We start from the raw sequence: 27,135 nt of genomic DNA on the forward strand, positions 1-27,135 counted from the left end.
AAAGGGGGGATAAAACTGCCTAATTATGCGGTCTATTACGTAGCGAGCCAACTGCAGTATATCGCCAAATGGCTCTCAGATGAAGTGACCCCCGAATCCAGGTTGTTTGGACATGATTGTGCCCCATTTTACTTAAAAGAGATGATCTGGCTGCCCAATACAGAAATGGAAGAGCGCCCTAAGATTATGATGCTTGGGTGGAAGATGTGGCGCCGGGCATGCCCGATGATGGAGAACCCATTCCCATGCTCCCCGCAGGTACCACTAGTGGAACTAGCAGGGGCAGAAGAGCAGCTAAGGATGACAATCAGGAACCACTGAGAACCGGTTGGGCTAGTAACAATGGGGGATATATGGCGAGAGGGGCCCATCATAGACTTTGAAGCGCAGGGGGAGGAAACGGGGTTGCATAAGGGCCAGTACATTACGTATCACAGAATGGTGCAGAGAATATGGAGAACATGGCCCGAAACAGTATTGGAAGAAGAACCAGACGATGCCATAGATAAAATTTATGATATAACGGAGGGGGGGGGGGGGCATTGGATCTCCAGACTGTATGAGATGATGATGGCTAAGGTGGGGAAGGAATTAACGGAACTGAGATTAGACTGGGAAGTGGGAGCCCAGATGGAGGACTGGATGTGGGAACGTGCCCAGGGGTACCATAAAAAGGTGTCGAGAAATGCGAGATGAAACAGATACAATTGTATATTACGCATAGGGCATACATGACACCCCAGAGGATATCTAGGTTTGAGAATGCAGGACGACAAGCATGTCCTAAATGCGATGAGGAAAAGGCGGGCATGGTACACATGTTTTGGTCATGCCCGGTCATTGAGCGTTTCTGGGGAGAAGTAGCACAGAAACTAGAGGAGAGGGGGGTCAAGATTGTGGTGGGTACAGTATGGGCCTGTTTGCTGGGGGGATTCCCCAGATCGCAGAAACTCAAGCATGTGAGTAAATTGAAAGATCTAGCATATGTGCTCGCGAAAAGGAGAATTGCCATGGGGTGGAAGACATGCCACAGACCGCGGGTGGAGGTGTGGTGGAAGGAGCTACAGAAATGGGCGGATGCAGAAATCATGGTAAGCAAGAAGCGAGCAATGTAGGAGGAGAGGAGGAGGCGGAGACCCTAATGGCCTGGAAACTATTGATGATAGAGTTGTTTGGGCCAATACAAGGCCCGGCAGAACCTATGGAAGGGGAGACCCTACCACAAGATGCAGGAACGGAATGAGGACAGTAATAGGCTCGGCATGGGGGGAGGGATAAGGGGAGCAGTGACCGTAATTAAGCGATGTATAACTGAGCTGTTGATATGCACACTGCAAGTTTGGTTCGTATTGCTTGTTTGTTTGAATAAACCAATAAAAATTGTTTTTAAAAAAATGTATCCTGCTAGGTTGAAGATCCTTTACAATGGCAAATCATACTTTCTTGATGCAACTCTGTCAGGTATATTGATTGTCGTGAAGAGTATGGAACCTCCGTCCCCAAGTACCACAAAGAGAGAATACAAGATCACTCCCTATGCGATCATTGGGGCCACAGGTGGGTAGTCCTCAAAGCCCGGATCCACGGAATGTTGATAACCCCAAGACCGCTGCAAAGGAAGGCTTAGGTTAGCAATCAAATGAGCACAGTACACAAGAAAGACTTAATAAGTATACAGGGGCTTACCTAAACAAGGGGTGGTTGTGACCCTATATCCTATGCTTGGTTTAGTTCCGTGGAGGATGACACGTGTGCAGGCTCACCCCGATGGTAGAGGGGAAAGGAGGAACAGCAGGTTGGGCGTGAACCCCAACCTCCCCGCCTGTAGTGACTGAAAGCGAGCTGGAATCACAAAAGGCTGATGGAGCTTGAAGGCAGGAAAGGAAGATCCAGATAGGGCAGTCCGAGGCAGTCCAAATAACTATCGAAGGTCGAGTAAACAATTCAGGCAGTTTAGACAAAGAGCGTAATCCAAGAAGTCCATAAAACAGTCCGTGATCCAAAGCCGTGAAACAAAGTATCCAAAGCGCCTTACAGAGTCCTCCGAAGTGAACAGCTGTGAAGCGCGGTGCCGCGGGAGTTCACTGCATATATAGTCACTGCCCCCGCGTCACATGATCTGCGAGTGAAGTGGAATAGCGTGTCACGGCACCCGAGGTTGTGCCACGTGACTGCTGGATTCGTCCCAGTGATTGCCGTAGCGACCGCCCTCACGCAGCATCCCGCAGACGCCACGGAAGCTGCCAGCGGACGAATGGGGAATCCCTGTGCCTGTGTGAGCGGAACGCTCGGCCCGTGGGATAAACCCGCTCACGTGCCACTCCCCAAACGTGGGTAAGGGGTAATGAGGTTGGGGGCAAAGTGAGTGATGCAGTATGAGTGTTGCCTGGCCTAGATGTATGAGAAATGGGACGAGGTGAAAGCGTGACAACCACAATTTGGCTAGCACAAACAGTGCTGACACCTGCATGACACCTTAATTTAATCAATTCCCACAATGCCAACTGTGAACCTTGTACCTCGTTTTCTCCTTGCTGCTGCAGGGAGGTTTTGTGTGAAGTTGCGGGCCAATGGGGGACCAGAGTACTATACAACTCGAAAGCCCTTGAACAATGGTGCATTGATGATAGGCAAAAGCTGCTTAAGTCATTCACTCTTCCTTTCAGTGGGGGCGAAGGCCGGCTCCTCACTGTTGGTTTTATTCGCCTGCTCTACATTGATAATGGGTGCCAGCCTGATGCTGGTTTCCTCTAACTGGTATTCAATGGCCAAACTTGACCTCGGAAGTACAGGAATGCCCGAGCAATATGTTTGTGTTGGGCAGTGTTGCATAGTTTTGTTTTTACTGTTCTTGTTTTGTTTACTCCATGCTGTAAGGTAGCAAAAGTAAAGACGGACACAAGTGATCACAGTTCAAGGGTGTTTATTAAACTGTATAATGGGTGAGAAAAACGCCTAATCTAAACAGAAATCTAAGATGGGCGCAAGCTACAACCATCAAATACTAATTAGTACTAGTGGCGTCTTATCAAATAAAAAGGGCCTATACGAAAAAAAACTATTGCCAAAACTAAATTACAAAGTAGTGTGGGATAATGTTCATAAGAAAAGAAAAAAGTGTTCACCAAATGATAAGTCAGGATATTGCATTTACCCTTCCCCATGTTTTTAGCACGGGACAAGGCAGGACCTTTCAGCACAGCACACTCATGGGCATGAGGTTACAGTTCCCTTTCAACGATTCTAGGACCTTCTGGGCCAAGTCTCTTTCTTGCAAAGTCTCTTGCCTTAGAAGGCCTGCTGAACGATAAATTATAAACAAAACAAAAGCGCCTTTGATAATCCTTCAAGTTGGGCGATTGCTCTTCGCCCCTTTGCATCCCCCTCAGCCGGGCTGTGATCCTTCTTGTAAAGTTAGCCTCCCTCAATCCGGTTCTCTATGGCCTTTCACTCAAAATCGTAGCATTCAAACAATCTCAATGTCCTTTTGAACAACTATCCATTGTGGACCTCCCTCAGTCGGGTTCACGCTTGTCGTCCCAATGTTCAAGGGAATATCCCGGTTTACCCTCAATTCGCAGGCATCCCTCTGTCGGTTTCACATTTGCCAGTTAACAACTATTCATTGTGGGCATCCTTCAGCCTGGTTCACATTTGTCGCCGCAATATTCCTAGGTGTTTTAACACTATGCAGAATTAATTTCCCTTGGTTTTTCAGCCCCCAGTCAGGCTTTCTCTTAGCCCCCAGTCAGGCTTCACCCACTCACAGTTCGATCAGTTTTCTCCAATGTGTCAAAAACATTCGAATGTACAAGGGTTTTGCTCGACCCTCATAGGACCACTTTGACACGCCACACCGGCCTCTCCTAAAACAGCCTGGTTCTCATAGTTTCAACAAACAGTGCAACCCACAAAGGCTTCAGTAAGTGTCCTTCGAATGAGCCAGACTACTCTGCTTCTGAACCTTCGTCTTGGGTTTCTTTAAACTTCAGTTACACAAGTACTTTGTTCATCAAGGTTGCCGCCTGCAACCCTAGGCCCAGCACAGTTTGGCTTTACTATCAGTCTTCTTGGACTCACCGGCTGTGCTGAACTGTCAGAGTTTCTTGTCTCGGGAGTCAATGACAGCAGCATGGCGGCAATCGCTTCCTCCCGCTTTGGCCATCAGCGCAGGGGAAGCCCTATGTGCCATTGACACCTGTCACACCACACGCCAGTTGGACTTCGCAGTCTTCTTATTTCCCTTTCAGAGGCTTCACGGGTCTGAATTGAGAAGGGCAAGGGCAGTTCCCCCTTCGTGGTCCCTCCAGGTCTCGTTACCTTTCTCCTCCATTTGAACTGCTGGTCCTGTGTAGCTCTTTCCTCGTACGTTCATCCTTGCTCAAAGTGTGCTCTTGTGCTCTGCCTTTTACCCCTGTGTGGAAGAGAAAGGGCCTTCAGGTGTGTGTAATTGTTGGCAATTTCCTGACTCTGACTGACCCTTGTTTTGGGACATGTCGGGTAAATGGCTTTGTTGTTAGTCCGCTGTCTTTCACGGCATGAGAAAGTGTTCGTTGTTGAAAAAGGGGAAGGGGTAGAGTTTCTAAGTATCCTGCTGGTCAGGATGGGGGAAGAAATGTCATTGGAAATTATATCCCTCGTCCTAAGGGATGTGGTGAGCTCGGACGAGTGGGTTTTGTAGGGTTTGTGAAATGACTAGGAGGGATTGTGCGAACTATAGTGTTTTCTTACAGTCAAGTGGGTGCTCGGAAAATGATAATCAGAGGGCTGGGGAGAAGAATGGCTGGAAGTACACGGGTAGGTAACTGGAAAATAGGGACTCTGGGAGATGTAGTTACCAACGGTAACATTGTTCAGGTTCATGATTGGTTTCACAGACAAGGACGGGTTGTTGGATTTTGATAAGGGAGAATGACTGTGGGGCAGGGGTTTAATTTGGAATAGCCTATAAAGGCCTCCAGGACTTTGTCCTCCCTGGTGTAATGCTGCGTCTCACCTGGGGCATTTCCCCTGAGCATATCCCGAGGTTACCCTACCCAGGTGATCCTCCCTCGCTCATCCGCCCCCAGGGTTGGGATCAAAGCGTGCAAGCCCTTCTCTGGCCACTTGAATAAGGGATTCACGAGGTCTGCTTGAGAGAATACCCTTGGGTTTCTCGCAATGCATTAAGGCTCACAAGGTGCTATTACTGGGAAAGCTGGGGGTGGTGAGGATGCGATTATGGACTACTCTGAACTATGCTGAATGCATGGGTAACCAAGGTAATGGTGATACTACACTGAGGGGAGCTGTGTTGCTTGTGTTTTTGAAAGGCTGGTGGTGGGTCCGCTTGAGATCTGTTGGGGTTGATTACCATGTTACATGTCCATGGCCCCCTTTAGAATATTAACCTGGAATGTGTGTGGGTTGGGTTCTTACCTTCGCAGAAACAGAGTGAAATCTTACCTAAAGCTTAAAAGAATATCCATAGCTTTAATCCAAGTAACCCTCTGTCATGTTCTGTATGGCTGATTCTTATTCCAGGAAGTATTCCAACATGGCCGCCCTATCTGGCGATCATTGCAAATGCAACAGTCTAGATGTCTAGATGTTCTATCCCAGAACACACTGCAACCCACTGATGTCACATCCTCCCAAACAGCTTATCAACAGAATCCTCCAAGAGTCCAGTGCATTCCTACTCTCATAGGAGTATACAAGCGCTACGCGAGTTAGTTTGTTTGTGGTTTACCTATCCTTACTTCCTTACTCTTGACTCCCTTTCTGACGCTCTTCATAACCTCGCTAACCCTTCCTTCTATTTTTGATCCTCAGACCGCTGCGGCAGTTCGAGAGAAATCGTTACCCGATCGCGGATGATTAAAACCACGCCCCTTAGGAGCGCGGTTTCAGCCCAGTTTCACTTTGGTTCGGTATTCAGACCCTCGCTCTTCACGAGGTATTACGTTACGCCCCGCCTTGATCCTCCTTCCATTTGCAGTCTAGGGTACTACGTAATCGGTTGTTCCCTTTTTCATGTTTTCCTCTAGCGCGGTTTTTCTACAACAACACTCCAGGCTTACAGCCACACCTCCGTGAGCAGTCTCCGGGTGGCTTCCCTTGTTCACAAACCGGTAGGCATTTGTGTTTCGTTCTTTGTTGCTCCTTTGGATTGTTGCTATTGTTTTATCATCTTTATCTGTTCCTCATCTACGCTGTTTGTATTTCTACTGTTCTCCTTTGCCCATCTATTCAGTATTCTTGGGAACGCCAGGCGGCCTCCCCCTTCTTTCATATCTATTACCCAAGACGCCTTTCTTTCCACAAACCGGGGGTAAGATATAGAATAGAATATTATGGGGGGGGGGGTCTGACAGCTTGAAAGGAATCTTATCCTACTCTGACCTACTCTAATCTTTACCTTCATACCCATTCCTTAGTTACGTTCGCTAAGAAGCCTCCAACCACAGAAGGCGGAATCGCATCCCACGCAAGAACATCTCGGGGAGACAACGCTCTCTAGCAGCTCTCCGCAGGGTTTTATTCCCCGTGAGGGTTTCCCTGGGGACCGCCCGGGGATCAAGCCTTTGTGCTGGACTCCAGAAGGGTTTCAGGGGAATTCCTAATTACTGCAGGGAAGGTCACAGAGAGATTCATTACTGGATATCACCAGTCCACGGGACATTTCTCTCCGTTAACTGGGTTCAGGTAGGTGATTTTCTGTTTTCCTTCTCTGTTCACCTGGAGCAAATCTCATTTATGTCCACCAAAGTATAATCGTTGACACCCTCCTGCTGGCGGACCAACAAGAGGTGATTCTGAACCGCTGAGGTGGGACGAGCTATGGCGCCACGTATTCCAGGTTCGCTAGGGGGGTGCTTACATGGATTGATTGTTCGCTACTGTTTGAAGTGCAAAGAGACAAGGAGGGGGTGGTACCTAATGGTTGTCTTGACAACAAAGAAATTTGCATTGTGAACATATATTTTCCGAATCATAATATTCCATCCAATGTACGTGCAATATGTAGCTTATTTGCGTCAAGGTGCAAGGTTTTTTTTTCTGTAGGGGGGAGACTTTTAACTGTGTCGGAGACTCTACACTTGATCCTCCCCTTGCCACGGGGGCCCATCCCTGGCTACTATTGCTTTGGATGCAGCACTAACCGACCTAGACTTAGTGGACGTCTGGAGGGAACTGCACCCAAACACGAGGTTATTCCTTCTACTCACCTCCCCATAAACTACAGACCAGAATTGATTATTTTTTCACTGGGCTGGGTGAAGTGGCTGAACTCTGTAGTGCTGAATAAATGGGTTGCTCGATATCTGACCACTCACCTTTAGTGATTGAATGGAACGTCATGAGTCATGAGTCCTAGATCTCCCATCCCGATGTGGCACATACCGGTTGGCGCCTTGACTGATGCAGATTTCAAGGGAGCGCTCCAAGACTCCCTGACTGATTTTTTAGAACATAATGTTGGGAGTGTGGATGAGTGGGGCACTGTCTGGGAAACTATGAAGGTGGTGACTAGAGGCGAGGTTATAGCAAGTGCTGGTGTCATATGCCAGAAAATACGGGAAGACTTGGAGGAAGAAATTCAGACTCGGGAGGCCCGACATATGCGCCTCCGGTCGACTGAGGAAAAACTAGCTGAGACTCGGTCCTGTTGCCTTGAGGTGTGGGAAAGGCCGTCTAAATTTGACGTCACACAAACCACTCGGGCACATATGTAGGGGGACAAACGCAGATTATTAGCGTGGCTCTGCAAACGAGAACACCCTAGATCCCTGGCCACATTACTTTATGATGAACGCGGGTCCTCTGCGGAGGTCTAAATTAATTAGTGATATACCCAGTTATACGACAAACGGGTACAACAGGGGGATGTGGCCGAGGCACTTTCGCTAATCTCGCTCCTGAAAATGTACTGATGCACAACATGCTCTTCTTGATCAGCCCATCACTGTGGAGGAATTGAGCAACGCAATTGCCTTCCTCCCCACTAGTAAAACAGGAGTGACGGACTCCCCCGGAATTCTACAAAGCATACAGCTCCACCTTAGCCCCTCTGTTGCTTAAGCTCTTTGAAGAGGCTTCTGATAAGGGCATACTCCCAGCTAGTATGAGGGAGACCCTGGTAGTACCCATTCCTAAACCTGGGAAACCAATGGACAGGTGTGACTCATATCGCCCCTTGGCTATGCTAAATTATGATGTGAAGATACTTAAAACGGTGCTGGCAGTGCGACTTTGCAATGTTATCGCCTCCTTAATACATATGGACCAAACTGGGTTTGTGCCTGGACGCAGCACAGCCCTGAATCTTCGTAGGCTGCAGCACATCATAGATCAGACCAATCCCTGCAAAGAGCAATCTGTAGTGGCGTCTCTGGGCGCAATGAAAGCTTTCGACTGAGTCTATTGGGAATGGTTGCTTGCCTGACTACAGAGTTTGTGATGTACACCTCCCCAACTGCTAGGGTGAAATTGGCAGACCGATATCTGGGTTGTGGACTATACAGCGGGGGACTCGACAGGTGTGCCTGTTGTCGCCCATGTTATATATATTGTCTCTGGAGGCCATGGCCATATACCTATGCCAGGAGTAACTGAATGCGGGCATGTCTATTGGGGGATCTCGGCACCTAATATCGCTATATGTGGACAACGTCTTGCTTTACCTGTATGAACCACAGCACAACCTACCCATGGCTCTAGACATACTTGACAACTTTGCAGCACTACCTGGGATTGTTTTCACTAGGCAGAAGTGCTGCCTTTTCACCTTGGATGGCCTTCGTGGGTGAGTGTGGCTACTTCGGGAGGATAGCTATGGGGTAACGCGCTAACCATGGAAGCAAGAAGACACAGAGCAACACAGGTTTGATTCCCGGGTTCGTGCTTAGAAACCTCTGGGTATTAAGTGCATTATAAATAACCAATTACAATTACTTTACCTGACTTGGTGCTTCGGTGGGAGGTGCACTCCTTTTAAATATCTGGGAATTCATATTACGTACACACCGGAAAGGCACACACATCCAGAACACTCGCAGGGTGGGGGACGGGGGGCTTTAGAAATCCATGTCCTGTTGGTCCCTGTTACCACTGTCACTCATGGGTAGAATTGCAATTGTTCAAATGATTGTTCTCCCTAGATGTATTTACTGTTTCACAAATGTTCATTACTGTATTGTGGCCCACTTATTTTGCCTTCTTGACACACTAATTAGATGTTTTCTCTGGGGCCCAAATCGGCATAGACTTGCCCTTAGGGTGCTACCCCTACCCTACAAATACGGTGGAGCACAACTACCACGGTTGGAACTTTATTATCTAGCTGCTCAGCTAAGATTTGCCTCAAAATGGTTGTCTCATGACCCCACCTCTGAATCGACGCTGGATCCAAAATCCAAAATTTTGTGACACCAGCCTGCCTTAAGGAAATATGGCTGCCGGTTGTTGCATGAATTCCCTACCGCTACTCGTGATTCTAGGCAGGAAGATTTGGTCCAGAGCGTTAAATTTGCTCCAGGTGCGTTGTCCCTGTTCGCCCAATGTGCCAATAGTGGCGGATGTATGTACGAACAGGGAAGACCTAGTCGTTGCAAGGCACTAGGAAGAATGGGGAATCACTGCATGGGGTCAAATGTATGAGGACGGGAATTTTAGGGACTTGGATAACCTAGCTCAGCAGATGGGTCTGCCCAAGAGACAATGCTTGCAATACAGGAAAGTGATGGGGGGTGGCAAGCCGTAGGTGGAACGGGTGACCTGCTGAACCGGGGGAGACCGTGCTTCTGGCTCTAAAGTACATGCTTGACGACGACTGGAGGCCTGTAACCACACTGTACAGTTGCTTGTTGAGTGGGTCTAGCCCTCAGAACTCAAATCGGAAGATACAATGAGAATCAGATGTGGGCTCTGTAATCACTGATCAGGAGTGGGAACAAGTGCTTAGTTTCCCTAAAAATGTGTCCCAGAACGTCAGATTTAAAATGCTCCAAATTAATGTACTACATTGTACATATATGACCCCCAGCAGAGTTGCTAAATTTAATAAAAATAAGCATTTCACCTGCCTCTTGTGTACCCGAGAGGATGCAGATTCACATGTTCTGGAAGTGTGCTAAAGTGCAAGGCTTTTGGTCTTGAATTGAACAAGCTTGTAGGGTGTTGGGGGTTGCTAGATACAGCTGGGGTCCGCTGGAGTGTTTACTTGGTGCATATCCCAGGCTGGGCAAAGTCAGACATGTTAACAGATTTATGAACTTGGCTTGCATACTTGCTAAACGTCACATCGCCATGTCCTGGAAGTTCACAGGGGGCCCACAATACAAATTGGTAGCGTGAATTTGAAATTTGGTGTAAGGCAGAAACAAAGGCATGAGCTGGGTCACTACAATGCCTAGACGAGGTCCAGGCCGAAATTTGCAAGTCCTGGAAAACTCTTGTTTTCACTATGTTCCATCCATCCGATGATAAGCCACCATGAACACTTACTCAATTATATATTATCAATATATATGAATATGAGCCCCCACTATCCCCTCCTGAGCTCCCCCTTGGTTCACTAGTTGTGACTCCTTGGTTGCCCACTCTATTGTGTCCATGACGCCACACACTTTTACAATACTGACCACTTCATATTACCTTGTACAAGAGCCCAGTTGTTATGCCTGGAGAGTTTGGGTTTTGTTTGTATGTATTATACACAGTATTCTTACTTTGCTTTTACGCAGTCAATGCATTATTTGTACGTTATACTCTCACTGTAACGTTGACCAACTGATATGTTATTACAGCCGAATACCAATAAAAAAATAAAATAAACTGGGTAAGAATAAATAAAGCACATTATACTGGGTGGTTGCAGGACAAAGGATGGGGAAGGTTAAGAAAATTTGGAGTACAAGAGAGAATAGGGTGTGATAAATAAACTTGGAGAACAAGGGATAGAAAACAATCACACAGGTAGAAACACTAGTATTTTCTTTTTTTAGCAGTCTTTTTCACCCCACAAAATAAAACCTCCAAGAAGACCACTACAGATAATGGTTTTATTCTTGAAATATTTCAAACTATTTTAATAAAAAGGACAAAATCCTATGCACCTTTTGCAAAAATGTGGACTTTCAAATGTTCCATTTCAAAGCTTAGAAACTTCCATGTTCAGTGGGACACCACCAACAGTGAATGAACCCTCCAGTTATGCAACATTGTTAATTCCACCATTTCTCCCAGAAGATGCCACACTAGCCCATTGAGAAATCACTCTTTCCAAACATAATGTACATTGCCATCACTAATTCACTATCACAACAGAGGTATAATAAAAGTATAAAAACTGTTACTATAAATGAACATGCATATATAAACTGGGTGAGAACAAACAAGGGACATTATGCTGAGGAATTACAATAAATTAAATGGGGTATGTTAAGTAAATGTGGAAAACGAGAGAGAATGTGGTAGGTGAAGTAAACGTGCAGAACAAGAAAGGATGGAGTAGGTTAAATAAACTCGGAGAGCATGGGAACCACTTTGTATATAGGTTGACCTTTCACTGGAGTTAACTCAACTTCTTCAGTTGCCAAAGCACCTCAAGTACTTGAATCCTATCAACACCTGCCCACCATAAAATCAATAAGGACCCAATCGGAAAATAAATGCAAATAATCCAACTTTCTTTCAACAGAAGCAGCCACAAAAAATTACAAAAATGAAAAAATGATTAAAATGAACTTGCAAAAAACCATCAATTGTACTACCTCACAAACAACTAAGAGTACTGCATAGCTGAAACTGCATTTAAATTACAACAAATATAATCAAATAAACGTTCAACCACACTAACATGAATACAAAAACGAAATGCCTGCATATAAATGCCATTGATTCACTAACATGGACCTACAAAATTAGATTTGTCAAAGTTAAAAATACATTAGAAAATACTTGCCACACAATCAGAGCAGAGGACAAAAATGATAATTAACACCATCTGATAGCAGTGGTTAGTAGAACTAGCACACACAACACTGCAAATAAACCTTCAAATATGTAAATATTTATTAACTGCAGCTACACATATAACATATAACAATCAATCATACTAACTGAAATCCTTTTTATCCCTGGCCAACATCTCGCGTAGCTGCAGCTACCACACATCCACAAACAGACAATGTGCCATTTGCCAGATTATAGCCACGGCTGCACAGGGTGCCACGGTGAACCGTGGGTAGCAACGCCGCGCACTCAGTGGGTGCTGGATAGCCGTGGGTAAATACCCCAGTCGTTGTTGCTGGGTGCGATACTCAATACACCAATCACTCCCCTTTTTGTATAGCTGCAGCTATCAGAATTTTTGTTTTAGTATGGATTATAAATGACAAGAGACAATAGCGATACAATGGTACTTAAAAAGTGTCAATACAATAAATGACTGCTCAAGGAGTTATTTAAAGTGGATGATGATGAAATATACATAGTCGTTAGGATATACAAGATTGCTGTCAGGTAGGGTGGATAAAGTTCAAAAACAGGTAAAAGATGGGTTGGACACAAACAATGGGAGTATAGTGCATTGAGAGTTTGCAATCAGAAGGACAAAACTACATAAAGTCATAGCTTTTATACTTTCCAAAATAAAAATCGCAAAAAGAAGACTATCTTTAATAACCAAAATACAAAAATGGCTGACACATTTTGAGTGTGACCTATCACAGACAAATGCAGAATAACAGTAACATCAACCAATTACAAACACCAAAACACACACTTCATACATACCTATTCAGAGAAATTCAAACTAGGAATAATTTTCCTGGAAACAGAGAAAGACTGCAGATATCATGGCTAGTTTGAAAAATGTGTGGCAGATCAAGACAGTTGGCTGTTTTTGTTATTGGCTTTTTGTGAGAAAATAAATATTAACATGTACCTTGCTTTGAGAGGTTTTACAATTAAATGGTTTGGATTGCGGGGAATGGATTGGTTCCACGTTTTTCCAAAATTGTTCAGTCTGAAAAGTACAGGGCACCCAGACATCATACTAATTCACTGTCAAGGCAGTGATTTGGGGAATGTACGAGGTGTGTCCCTTTAATTTAATGATGAAACAAGACTTGGAAAAACTAATGGAACTTTTTCCTCACACCCTCTTTATCTTTTCCAATCTGACTCTGAGGCAAAAATGGAGATGGGCCACCAAATGTAATGGTAAAATTGAAAAATCACAGAGAAATATTAATAATGTAGTTTCAGCATTCCTGAGACCATAGCCAATTATGGATTTCAAACAACAACCTACAGTTCTACATGGCCAGTCTTTCTATAGACACGATGGAGTACACCTAATTAAGGAAATTCGGTGTTCCTTCACAACATCAAAACAGTACTACAAATGTGCTAGAATACTACACTCAGTGTACCCCAAAATAGTCCTTTTTAAGGACTATTTATCACATATAAATACACAAATATAATAAAATAATACCCCACAACATTTTTTTATATAACCGTGGAGTTCATTGACTTTTTTTTTAACTGCGGCTACACCTTTTTAATTAAAGGGGGTGCTCACTTCGGGTTTTATAATACAATAGAAGTTAAAAGATCAATACAGTGAAATACTGCTCATGTAGTTATGTTGGGTAGATGAAGGTAAAGAAAGCAGAGTATAATACATGACCGTAAACTAGGTGGGTATACATCTAATCAGAGGTCGAAGTGGGTGGTAGCGGTCAGGAGCAGTGCTCTCATACTTTTTATTTTTAAGTTTCACTGTTCCTATACTTTTATATTAAAAAGAAACCGTTCTGGAATGGTTTATTTTTAAAATAAAAGTGTAGGAAGAAGTTGAAGCTTGCACTTCAGTGCACTGTACATTCCCATAAATAGCAGGTGTTTGTTTGGGGGTTTGGATTGTGTGTGGGAGTGGGTGAAGGGATGTGGTTTGTGGGGAGCGGGGCCGACCAGCAGGGAACATAGTTCCACTACTTCTTTTCATACACTTCGACCACTGCATTTAATATGTACAATTACACAAGATGTAATGGCATGGGTGAGAATAAACAGGCTAAAATACAGTGTATGGGGCATCTAAAACTAGACTAGGGTGGCTCCTTCTTGTATTGATCTTTTAAAACTATTTTTGTCTGTTTTTCTCCACAGTCTCACATGTAAAAAGTCTGAAAACACAAAGCCAAAATAGGTACGACTTCCAAATACCTACCGTGCCATTGACCATGGCCTTTGGCAGTGGCCAGTGATTTTTCACCCCCTACGTCACTATACCTATAAAAATCACTTTTAAAAAGAAATAAAACACAGACACCCCAAAATATATAGCTGCGGACACGGAACTACTCTTACCTGCGGTTATCTGTAGTCCTGTCTAGCCTTGGATATAGCTGTCAATATTGGAAAAACCGGCAGAGAAAATACTTTCCTACATCCCTAGGCCCTCACCAAGTGACCCCCTCATCTGTCTCAGCACCCTCCACTCCCCAGATGGTGTCCACACCCCCCCCCTGCCCTCTCCCTTTCCACCACACGCTGTTTCTGTGACGCAGTTTGCTTTGACATATCGGGTATTCAAGTCTATAGCCGAGGGTATTGAAAGGTTTGTGTTGCAAACTCAGTCCGGTGTCCTCCAGCATTCTCCCCACCTCTAGACTAAAGTCATATGCAATTATTGTAACCTGCAAATAGCTTCTTAACTACTTTTCTTTTCCCGTTATCCTCGGCTATGACCGTGGTTATCTCTCGAGAGAAAAACAAGATGGCTTAATTGGGCACGCCCTTCTCTGTCAAATAAAAAGCTAATTTGCAGCTTTGAATCTGTTGCAAATAAATAATTTAAAAATGTTCATAAAATGCATTAAAAATGTTTTCATTTTGCACTTCAAGATGTAGGTTCTTGCTCACATGTGTTAAACATTAGCAGTGCATATATTAAGCATTCAACCAGAAACTGTTTCTTTGGCAATTAATTGCTGTAAAGTGTCACAGAAAACTATTTAAAATCAAAATCAAGGAATTTGAAAACCTTGTAAATGCTTTAACTCATTGCAGCACAGTGACAGCTGGAACTCTGACCTTTGCTAGCTCAAGCCGAAGGCACTGTGGCATCACAACTGAAGTGTAATATCTGATTACTCAGGAATTGTGATGTCATTTTCTTATTAAAGGTCATGTCACAACTAACCTCTATTAAGAAAATAATTTATAAGAATATTGCAGGCTGCCATGCATTATATGGTACATCAGATCTCTTTTCCACCAATGTCCTTTCTAGAGAGTCCATATAGAGTTTGAAAAGGATTGGAGTCTAAATGCTTGACCATTAAGCCTCTGCCTGTCCATTTAAGCCTGATGTTTATGATGATATCCTGTCCCCAGCACTCTGAAGATCATCGATAGAACTGGCCAATGTGCCTTGAAGTCCTTTGCGAACAGACTGCCTATTGCACCTAGAAGATCTATTAGGATTTCCTCTTCTGTGCTTAAAGATCTGTCGGGATGCTTCCCACTGCACCCAGCCTTGCTTCTAGTGGTAATTTGTGAAGCCTAGCCTGTGTCACTAACTATTTGTTGCAGCCGCCAAGAATCGACACAGGATGATACTACCTGAACTAACGGCTGCATCTACAACAAATCTTGATCTGAGTTTCTAGGTATCTATAAACGCACCAATCCAGTGGGCACCGGCTGTAGGCAAGGCTACCTGCACACATCAGAAGGCAGCAACGACTGAGACAAATTCGGTCTCGCTGGTCACATAATTGATCCGCCTACTTACCTCGGACTACGCCTTAACACCTCTGGCATTAGTATACTCAGAGACCAATGACAAATTTGGCTCAGCTGGACACATGACAAGTCTCTTGCGCACATGCTTTCTCCTGACCTCTCTCAGCACCCATTCACATGCCTGACCGTGTGCTTTTTATCAGAGTCCGGCCAGCCCTTCTAAGCGTTGGAATGGGCAAATGCGCACACACATTCTAAACTTCGGTCTCTGAGGGGGCGTTCCCACCACTAGCGCATCAGGACTACAATGATTGTAAAAGGCGCTATATAAATGACAACGACAATACAATACAATTGGGCTTTTCTAATAAGCCAGATATTTTAGCATTACCTAGTGACATGCTAGCAACAAACTGAGGAATACATAAATAGAATTATGGTGGCGCCCACTGTAAGGTGGCGGGAAAGCCGGTGGGGCTGAGAAAATCCAGCTCCAGTCTGTCTTTGTGCTTCTTTGGCCACACTGGTCTTTCTGGCCTCTGTGACCTGGGAGGTGGCCTGAGTAGAACAAATCCAAAACCTTTGGTTCTGCACATTCTTGTTGTCAAAACATGTAGGTACTACCATAGTGAAACAAAAAAAAAGGAACACATAAGCAAATTTTACTATACAATTTTTAAAGGCTGCTTTTCAATTACTGAATTTAATTTACAAACAAATCAAGAATCTAAAGACAGCAGGATGACTGATGTTTTCTCTTAGAAGGTCCAGGCTGTAAGGTAAAGACTGCAGTACATTTTAGCACACTCGTGAGGAAAATAAATGCAGTCATCTGCTGTGAAAGGATTATCTGGAGTTTCTATCACCAGTGGGGCTACGGGTGGACTGATGAAGAGTAACAATAAGCTTCAAGCTTAGGTTGGTTGATTTGGTCCTAAGTACTAAAATGTTAAGATGGCCTAGAAAGTTACAAATTACACAGAGGCTTGGAGCCAGTCCAAACCAGACTCAATAACGGAAATAGACAAAGTGCGACGCTAAACCCAACTTTATTGTCATCAAATTAAAGCGGAGACCGCATACAAGCAATGAATTCTTGGCACTCTTGCCAGTTACATAAAAAAAAAATGGTTTATATATTCAAAGTTTGTCATTACATATGCATTCTATAGGGGTTTGATTTCTAATTGGGTATCACTTGTCTGATGGCTCCTCCTGCAACCACCTCTAAATTGATAACGACACAAAGACATTTCTGCAATATGTAATTGGCAGGCACCTTCATGGGCGGTGTAACATTGAAGATTTTCATTGGTTGGCTTCTTACTAACCAACCTTGGACAACTGACAGGTTGTTAAGACATGAGCCAGACAGGAGTTGGGGCGGAGGGGTCCATGGACTGCTTTCCTTTCAATTAAAGAAGATAACCATCCCGTATTTCTCGGCCATGAGCCAGGGTGATCTCTTTGTAATTGGCCTTGTGTGGCGTCTCGTGTCTGGGGAAACATGTAATGAGTAAGGCACGTGCCCTATCTGTGTTTGTTGCTAATGAATAGACAATGTTCTTCAATTATGGGTCACGTGTGATGTGACGGTGTTTGTAATTAGTTCATCCTTCATTTATTGGGAGTTTAGCTAACATTGATGCAAGGGTTATGCTATCTCTTGCCACTGTGGACACTCTTGAGTTATTCTTCATAGAGACTTTCGGCTTATAGTTCTGCAAACGACTTACAAAATCTGGTTGTACTCTAATAAAACTTTTATTAACCTGGGAGTATCCTTCTTGCATCCTGGTAATTGCTATCTCGTAATAATAATAATTTGTCATTTATATAGCGCTGCGAACCCTCAGATATCTGAGCGCTGCTTATTATTACCCACGGTGTGTGGTGCTCATTTATCGACCTCGGAAGGATGAAAGGCTGAGTTTGGCCCCGCCGGGATTCGAACAAGCATCAGTAGGCTCTGCACGGATGTCAAGCGGGCGCTCTACTCGCTGTGCCACCTGACCGGCTTACTTTCACTGCAACACTCTGACCCTCCCTTGATTTGCAGTAACCTTGGCTGTCTTTGCCAGCTCGTTCCTGAGCTGTGCACTGATCGGTATTTATGTGATGTCAGCATTTTGAGTTCTCGTGAATCTTGAGGCCTTTCATTTAATTAGAAGCATGTTGTGGCTTCCATTTTGGAAAAGATGGTTGCCCATTACTGTTCCCTTTCTATGTTAGTGAGCTATATTCACATGTTCATGTTTCATTCAACTTATACATTACTTATGTTAGCATTCTTCATGTCTTATGGCTGCTATCTTAATAATCTTCATGTATAATTGCATATGTTAACATAGTGTCTTCATGTTGAGTGCACATTTGCTTTGTGTTTTACGGATGCAAATGTATTGTCACAAGTTTAGTTTGGTTACTCGTGCCATCTTCAGTTTAGAGCATGTCCTCTCTGCTGTACCTACCTGGAATAAGGGCAGTATGGTTGTCTCAGTAAGTAACGCTTCTCCCCTGTGCGTTGGGCAGAAGCTATGGATGACGCATTCAGCTGCCTCTCAGCAAAAAGCTGGAAGGGGTTCCTTGCAGATGATAAGACCACTAGGAATGGGGGTTGAAACGTTATTAAAGGGACTTTAAATTGCCAGCAATATTGTGAAAACCTGCTTGTCAGTGACCACTAGTTCATTTAACATTTATTAAGACATATTTGTTTTAGGAATAGTATCCCTCCAGGAATCCATTAGAAAAGGTATGGTTTACAATTGGTAATGGGGAGCAGGAAGGAAGTGTATAACTGAAACTGCAGGGGTCTGCCATTCTCTCGTTTGCCCTTCCCTGCATAACTCTGTTATTTTGAGTTATTAAGTACAAATAAATATTTTATTAATTTTCCCAGACACATAGAAAAAAAGATTTATTTTAATGTGCATGGGGATTTCTATACCACGTGATAAACACTTTAATAATAATGTGAATGTTCCTATCGGTAGAGGGCAAGCCTGTAGGCATTAATGTCGGCATTCATTTTGTTTTTTGTGTGGACCAAACTGGTCCCCATTACAAATAAAACCAATACTGTTTCTATTGGTCCAAGCTAATCCTTGACCAAATGTTTTTTGACAGTTTTACCTTTATATTTATAGATCTTCAGAGGAGAACAGGGTTGTCTCGGTTGTGCACGTGTCTTTTATTTTTTTTTGGATGGACGACTAGATGAACACACCTACTACAAGTTGACTGCATTAGTGATTGTTAATATGGTTTTCCAAAATCAGCCCTTGTGGGAGGATTTTTGGAGGCTACCCTATTATGGTGAACAGGGAAGACACTGACATGTTAGCCAAACCCAATCAAGGTGAAAGAAGACACAGGGAACTTTTCCGCCAAATCACTCTTAGACCTTAGGTTTTAGTAGTGTCGCAATGGTGCGTGCAGGGAATGGAGACAAAGCGTTCCCCTACTCCGTTTGTCAAAATTGAGAAGAATTCTGCATACATCAGTTACTGCGCCACAATAATAAACAGGTTTCCGAAGAACCCAACGCGTGAAGCACCAGCACTGGAGTTTGCAGCGCCCGCATTTCTCATGAGTCTGAAGGGACTCTTTCTACCACTACGATATTATGCACTTTAGAATACAGCAGATAGTTATTGCACTGATTCGATAAAGGCATACTAAGAATGCCGAAACACGTGTCATCTTAAAGGGCCACATTAAAGACTTAACACATAAAACATACCAGCCTTCGGAAACCTGTTTATTATTGTGGCACAGTAACTGATGTGTGCAGAATTCTTCCCAATCAAGGTGAGGTAACAGAGCAGTCAAGGCTTAGTCTCAGAAAAGGTGTGCGAGTGGTCTGAGACTATATGGAGTCTACACAGAGCAACACCAGTAATTCCAGTTACACAGGGAAATCTAACAAAATACAGTAATTTATTGGGCCTTTAGTTTACCCACCAAGCAGCTAGAAATCACAGGTAAATACGGTCACACAAAATCCTTATAAAACAGATATATACATTCACCCTTAGAGATAGTTTAGCTTTTGATACAATGACCAATACAACACACGTAAGTAGTTCAGATGCATACAAATAGAAGCAACTCTTAGAATCAACATAAAACTGCTTCCCTAATTCTTATAACGTCCAACCATATGATGGTCTGCGGCCTTGTCACCAAAATTGGCCAGTTCAAAGTATATACCTTTTCAGACTGCTTTATATAGAGATTTGTAGTGCCAGAAGTTATGATTAAGAGTTCCAAAGTTAGATAAAAGTTCCAGAAAAGTTCTGACTAGGACTCAACTCACTCCAACAGGATCTGGGTTGTTAGTTCACACTCGTTTTGTGCGCGGGTGAACTGCCTGCAGAATTATTGCTCGGCCCCCCTTTCTGACAGTTCTTTTTGTTTTTTTGTCCCCTGCCACCAATGGTAAGGAAGCGGGGGACACCCCTGCATCCCTGAAACCCCCAAATACCGAACATGGTGAGCAGGGGACACCCCTAAACCCCCACCCATCATGTTCTGTATTTTTGTACTCTAACAAAACGGTAATGCCCAATTCGATCACAATGGTCATACAGCCCGTTCTTTTCGATCAAATTGGGTGTTACCATCCAACACACTACGATAGACCTAGGGTGGGATATTTAACCCAAGTTCCACCAGCAAAGGGCAGGTAAGAGTGAGTGAGGGCCAGGACATTACGCCCAGGTAGCCTTGTGGTGCAGAAATAGGTATTTTAAATTACCCCCGCTTACTGCGATTCTTCCAGCCACTACTGCGGGTGTTACTGAATCTGTTGGGGACACAATCTTCAGAGTTTGGTTCGGTCGAGGAAGGCCCTAAGGTCGCAGGTGGTTTCACTATACAGAAATCGGTTCCAGACAGCTTTCAGTATAAGACCCAATCGAGGAAAGATGAAGACTTCTGCAGTGCAGACTAGTTCAGGACACCTCACTGCATTGAAGGAGTGTTACTATGGGAGTCACCATGGTCAGGTGGCAACAGGCAAAATTCAGGCAGTGAAATGGAGGACTGGGTCCAACACAACTTCCCTTGGTGAGAGACAGATGAAAATGCAGGAGCAAGCGATTTGTGGTAGAAACTGAAGATCTGCAAAGTTCCAAGGCTCTGTTCAGAACGCTGGTGGCTGCAGCAAGGTAGCCCAATAGAGAGCTGATCAGTCCACTGGTTGGTCCAGGGACATTTCCAAAGGCTCAACTGGCACGGATCCTTAGCAGGGATCGAGATTGGTCAGGCCTACCGTTCCAGGGGTCGAAGTACAAACTAAAGCATTCTCGAGATCAGGACAGAAGAGCAGGGCTTCACCGGGACAACACTGGAGTGGATCCTAGTCAGCTGCGGAGATCGTCTTCGGGTCGTCAGCCTGCTGCTCTTCTTCATAGAAGACTTGGTCCAACGATGATCTCATGAACAGTTGCAGGAGCCCTCCTTTTATTTCTCTCTCTCTCTTTCTCTCTTTCTTTCTCTTTCCTTCTCTCTTTCCTTCTCTCTCAAATTTCCATATAAGGCATTTCCTGACTTGAGAAGGCAGGAAGAAGTCCAAAGAACAAGCGAAAAACCTTATGGCATGGCCGGTGCTAGTGCACAAGTAAAGTAACGCACACATTTTAAAAATATCACAGGTGCCACCATCCTGTTTTAGGCACATTGTAAAGTAACCAAAAAGCCATTATATAAAAGAAACAAGTATACAAAGTATCTTAACTGCACTTTACTGCAAGGTGATGCGTGAAATTGTGACAAGGCAAGAATTCACAAAAAGAGATAATCAAGTCTGCAGGTTTTGCTCATTGTTATGGGGGAAACAATGTAAGTAAAGCAGAATGCTTTACTTGCCTCCAAAAAGTCAGGACAGGCTTCAAAACAACAAAAAAGAAAGAGTGCCGCATAGAAATCAATGGCGGGAAAGGTGCAAAAAGAAATTCTTTCCTAACAGTGATTCTTAAATATTTATTGTCAGGTACTTCTCCTGAGCCTTATGGTCTGTAAAACCCAGTTATCATTTATGAATCTCATTTACCTCCTTTGCAGAAATAATGTGAAGAAAACATAGCCTTCAAGAGAGGAAGTAACTGAGGATTGCAATCACTGTTTTGAAAAGAGGGTTGCACTACTACGCCAAGGATAGCACCAAACTTAGTTTTGGAGAAAGCATATGAAAAGGAAAATGTTGATGTTTAAAACCCTTCAATAAATAGCTAAGTACCGAAAGCAGAGGTTATCTAGCATATCAGGGAGGTTGTGATTTATGCTTTCATATTACAAACACTTGTATACAAATGTGTTCCTTCAGTGTATTGGCCTACTGAACTAGCTTCTGTGTATTTGAGAGTATGGGTATGGATGAATTGGGACTTGTCATGCATAAACTATATAAGCCAATTTGTTAATGGAAAAAACATTGATATTCATCGTGTTTGCTTTTCAGCTTTTGTTTGTGAGACATCAGTTTAAGATTGCATTCTTTAGTGAACTGAAACAAGACACGCAAAATGCCCTAAAGTAAGTACTGTATGCTTATCACTCCATTTTTATTATCCTTGGAAAATGTATTTAGCTAAAGCATCAACTGTAGTTCATTTGACCGGTTCTAGAATAAAACTCTGAAGATTATGGCATTGTGTGCTAATTTTGACTAGCATGTTTATTTAAGAAGACTTACAATTATGTTTTTGTGTCTTTCTCAAAAGTTGCACATGCAGATACATGTATTGTACATTTAGAGAGTGATACATTTTGCTGGATGCACCTGAACGACCTGGCTATCCAGAAAATAAAATAAAAAATGTTGTTGTTCGATCATCATTCCTACTTTAGTTATTCTTTCCTTATTTTTCAAATCCAATCTATTTAACAAAGTGTTCACCTTATTAACCCACACCACAATGTTTTCTTACACCCTAACACGTTTGTTGGTACTGTGCTCTGAAGTGAATCTTCTTGAATTTAAAATGGCTTTGGATGTTTGAAGAGTGAAGCATATCCATGTCTCATGACAGTTGTAAGTTATTGGAAGTATAAGGGGTATGCAGTGATTTTAACCAATGGAAAACAAAGAATGCAATTTTTAACAAACCTAAAAAAAACATATGTGGGTGTGGGGTAAGTGGTTAAAATGGGTGGGTAGGTGTTGGGGTGGGGGTTTAAAGATAGGGAAATGGGGGGCTGAAGCAAGGTGCCCCCGAATTGTTGTTTTTGGGTCGTTAAAAATTCATTCTTAATTTATTAATTCATTAAAATCACATGTAACCGTATAAGGCTCTTCATGTTCTCCATTGTGTCTGGGAAATATGGTTTTTAGTGTCCACCACTTAGTTACTGTAAATGCTTCACCCCTGATTAGAGGTAGCTTCCTCCTTCTTTAGTATTCCTTGACCCCGTACTAATTGTTTTTATTGGTATTTTTAACAAATGCCAAACATTCCACTGCCCCGGTCCACCGAAAACAATACTATGAAACAGGTGAACACCGTACTGGTAATTAAGGATCTTGCTCTTTTATGACATCATACTAAGCCCAACACCTGCAATCATTGTGGACATGTGGCCACTCTACAGTCACTGCGAAGAAACCATAGGACCAAGTCCCAGTGCGCTTTGAACTGCTGCTGGTCCCTCTGAATTGAATAAGTCACCCATTACAAAGCGACAAAGTTCCATATCTTGACCATCCATTAGTGTTCTATAGGGACAGTTTTACTTTTCCATTTCTGCGCCAATAGTAGCAAGCCTGCTATGCTAAGGATCATGTACGCTTTCCTCTGAGCCTTAGACGACAAACTCTCAACGATAGCTCCCATCCCCAACATGACCACCTCAAGATCCCTGCAAACCTGTAACCCATTGATTCCCGACATTCCTGCTGTAACCGACTCCCAAAAAGGTTGTAAACTCCTGCATGTCCACCAGATGTGCTGCCAGGTCCCAATCCCTTCACACCCTCTCCAGCACCTATCCAAGACTGCTGGGTATCATTTGTGGGTAAGGTGCCACTGCAACATAACCTTAATCCACATTTCCCTAACCTGCAATGCCCTAGTAAGCTTGGGTATGTTCCTCCATAGGCAGACCCACTGACTCTCTTGTATTGCATCACGCAGGGTGGCCTCCCACCTTTTCATGTACGGCCAATCTCGTATCGTTGAGGGGTCTCAAAATATCTTATAAATAGCCAATATCATGTGTGTGTGTGTCCGCAGTTGCTAGGCGCATAATTGTAGAAAGGAGTAAGCTCCCTAGTTGCCGCCTGCACAACCTCTGGATTCCTAAACCAATGCTTCAACTGTGAATACCCAAAACTCTCCCCCTTGCTAAACCCTGTTTACATTCTAAATAAGTCCTAATGCCCTGTCCCACCACCCTTAATTTGCGGCATCCCGCTGCCACTCACCTTGGTAAGGCCCCCAACTCCTGTTCTGGCCCAAATAGAGGGTTTCGAAATAGTGGTTTCAAATGAGACGTGAAGGTTGTCAAACCCACACCCGAACCAAGGAACTGTTCTTTTTCTTTTTTAAAAGAATCGTTTTGTGTATTTTTTTTTTCGTTTGATCTCAATTATGCAGCTGTCTTAATCCGCTTATTAACTATAGGAGCACAATATTTTGCACACAACTGCAGTAGTAAGCATTGTAAAACAAAGGAGACTTTTCCCTGAAGCATTGGTGGTACTTCTCGCAACTGTATTGGGAGGGCATTCCAGACTTTGGTCTTCACCCGAAAAGGATCTACCTTCTTTGTGCAAAGTGGGGAAGGAATGATAGTGCTATGAAAAGAGGAAAAACCGCATGTGTTGTGGAGTATAGTGTGCTGTGTGGCCCATGTAGTAGCACTTGAACCTGAGCAGTATTCAAACTCCTAAAATAGCAATTAAACTTGAGCAAGGATATTCCATCTGCCCCTCCTTACCAGCGACCCCGAGGACTTCTGGTCCGCTAACGTAGCACTTGAACTAGAGATGTGTATTCAACCTTGAGGGGGGGCGCTTGAACCTGAGGCATGTTTTAAAGAAGTTAAAACCTGAACCTCCTTTGTTGACCTCCCTGGGATGAGAAATTGGTCTAAATCTTTTTAGGAGAAAGTGGAACGCAGAGAAGAAAGACTGTTGAAGGCTTTCCGGAGACCGAACACATAACTCCACACATTAGAGAGTACTATTACTGTTGAGATACCATGATAAACACACAAATGTTGGTAATTTGAATGATACCGCTCCATCATGCTGCACTTTTTGCTATCCTCCTGCAAGCACCTGGGTACAACAGTGATTCCTGAACCCACCTGAACTAAACTACACATTTGAGAACAACCGCCGCTTTTTAATTCCTGACATGCAATTGTTTATTTTATATCCAGCTTGGAGATGTATGTTGTCTCATTCACTACTACGTCCGGTGCCTCTGGCAAGGTAAGTCAGGTCACGGCTGTTCAGTCACAGACCATAATTTTCCTAGTCCATCAGGTACTTTTTTTTCGCAAAGGTCTGTCTGGTCTTCTGTCCTCCCTGTAAACCCCTTCGCCATTGTCCCCAACCATTACACCGGGTCCTGGTTCCTACTTGCAATTGAAAACCAGTTTGCAGGGATACAGTTAATGGCACTGGCAGTTTCTTGAAGCTAATCACAATCCCGCTTGTCTCTTTCTCCAACGTAAGTACTCCTGGCCCAATTGCACTGTTAGAAACACTTTTCCTCACTCCTTTTATAACTGAGACATTCATGTTCGAATTCTCTTCTCCAAAAAAAACTCAGGAATGTCTTACTGAAAAAAGAGAAGGCCCACTTAAATACCTATGTATAGTATTTCCTTATGTTCATGGTCGGGTGCTGTAATTCTTGGCTGTCCTAATCGGTCAGCCCCTCCCCCCCCATACTTCTCTTATTAACGCCTTGTTTGAACATGAAGGCTACCATTGATCAAAAGTTCAGGGTTTGTGCTTTTCAACGGCAAATCTGGTGTGTGAGACATTTCAAATTACTTATTTGGCTTTAGCCTCCATTTTAGGCCCCACATCTGACCTTCACTTGATACACCTCACTTTTTGTTTTCCAAACACCTTGATTAGACACGTTTGTTAACTGCAGGCTCCCTTGGCCAAAGAACCTTTGCTACATTTCACAACGACAAAGTGGTTCTGCGATCTCACTTTTCTTTACTTAAGATTACTTTGGAGTTTCATATCAGCACGGAAATCTATTTTGCCATTTTCTTCCCAGACATCACCTGTGAGGTTAAGGGAGTCCTGCATAACCTGGAGTTGTGCTGCTGCCTCAAATGTAATCCTATATCATTCCAAGGACATTCAGTCTTTGGATGAGTTGCTTTGGAGGTCCTGATACTGGTAAGCAGGTTTTCTCAATTTCACTGTCCATTTTGTCCTGCGTTGTTCAATGCAGGGCTCACAAGGGGATGGGCATGGGCATGGCAACACTCTTACTACCCGGTGATGGGTAGAATTTCCTTTTAGAGTGTAATTCTCCCACTTTGTGAGACCAACAGCTTGTTTGCAGGACTCTTGGATTTTTGACCACCAGTTCTCCTTAGTGAGTGGGAACCTTTTTCCACTTTCACTCATTCTCTGTACCCAGGAACCCAAATGACCTCTTTTGGGTACATTCTTATGGAGTTATGCTTTTCTCCATCTTTTATGGCTTCTGCTTTTTCCTATTGCAGCACACAGCACTTTGTGTGCAGTGTTGCTGGAAAGCTCCTTGAACGTCCCATTTTATTTTTAACTGTGCTAACTTCCATTACCAGGACAGAGGGACACTTTTGTCCATCCTGTATTTTTTTGTGAGAACTGCAGACCCCACCCTATGTGAGGAAACATTGTCTTCCTTTTCTCGCTCTTCCGGTAACCTTTAGTTACTGTTGTAAATTCATCTGACAGGCTGGTGACAGTGTACATTTTTGCACCACTTTCGGTGGACTTTTACCACTGGCTGTCTTTGCAGCTGCGGTAGGGGACACAGGGCTCATCATTTGCCTAAAACGGTGGCTGTATTTTTTTAAAGCCCTGTTCACAATGCCTTCTTGTTACTTGAGCCTTCATCTACCTGCCTGGATGGGGGAGGTTCTGATGAATCTTTTGTCTTTGGTGGGCTTCCCTTGGAAAGCCTGCCAAGGCTCTTTGAGTATCTGAAAGGACAGGAAGGGTGGGGGTGCGGGGGAGTAACTGAAACTCCCCTGGCCTTTGTCCTGCAGTGTGCCTGCCTGGAACCAGTTTGCACTGGGAGGCTGACTGTCCCCCTGGGAAAGTCACCCCCTATATTTGCATGAAAGGCTTGAAAGGTAAGTGCGGGGGCTCGGCTAGTTTTCTTGCATAAAAGGAAAGGGCCCTGGAGCTGAACCAGAGAG

At 43.8% G+C, this 27,135-nt stretch overlaps 1 protein-coding gene across 2 annotated transcripts in view; it reads left to right on the forward strand.

Annotated features, from left to right (window-relative positions):
* Positions 1–27,135, forward strand: part of TRAPPC11 (trafficking protein particle complex subunit 11) — a 1,974,021-nt gene that overhangs the window by 113,314 nt on the left and 1,833,572 nt on the right. For both annotated transcript variants that reach the window (XM_069631477.1, XM_069631476.1), the window contains exon 7: positions 22,211–22,284. In XM_069631477.1, the coding sequence (XP_069487578.1) occupies positions 22,211–22,284 (74 nt within the window). The remainder of the gene's footprint in view (positions 1–22,210; positions 22,285–27,135) is intronic.

This window comes from Ambystoma mexicanum, chromosome 6q, assembly GCF_040938575.1.
Source record: "Ambystoma mexicanum isolate Mex_15411 chromosome 6q, UKY_AmexF1_1, whole genome shotgun sequence".
NCBI lineage: Eukaryota > Metazoa > Chordata > Amphibia > Caudata > Ambystomatidae > Ambystoma > Ambystoma mexicanum.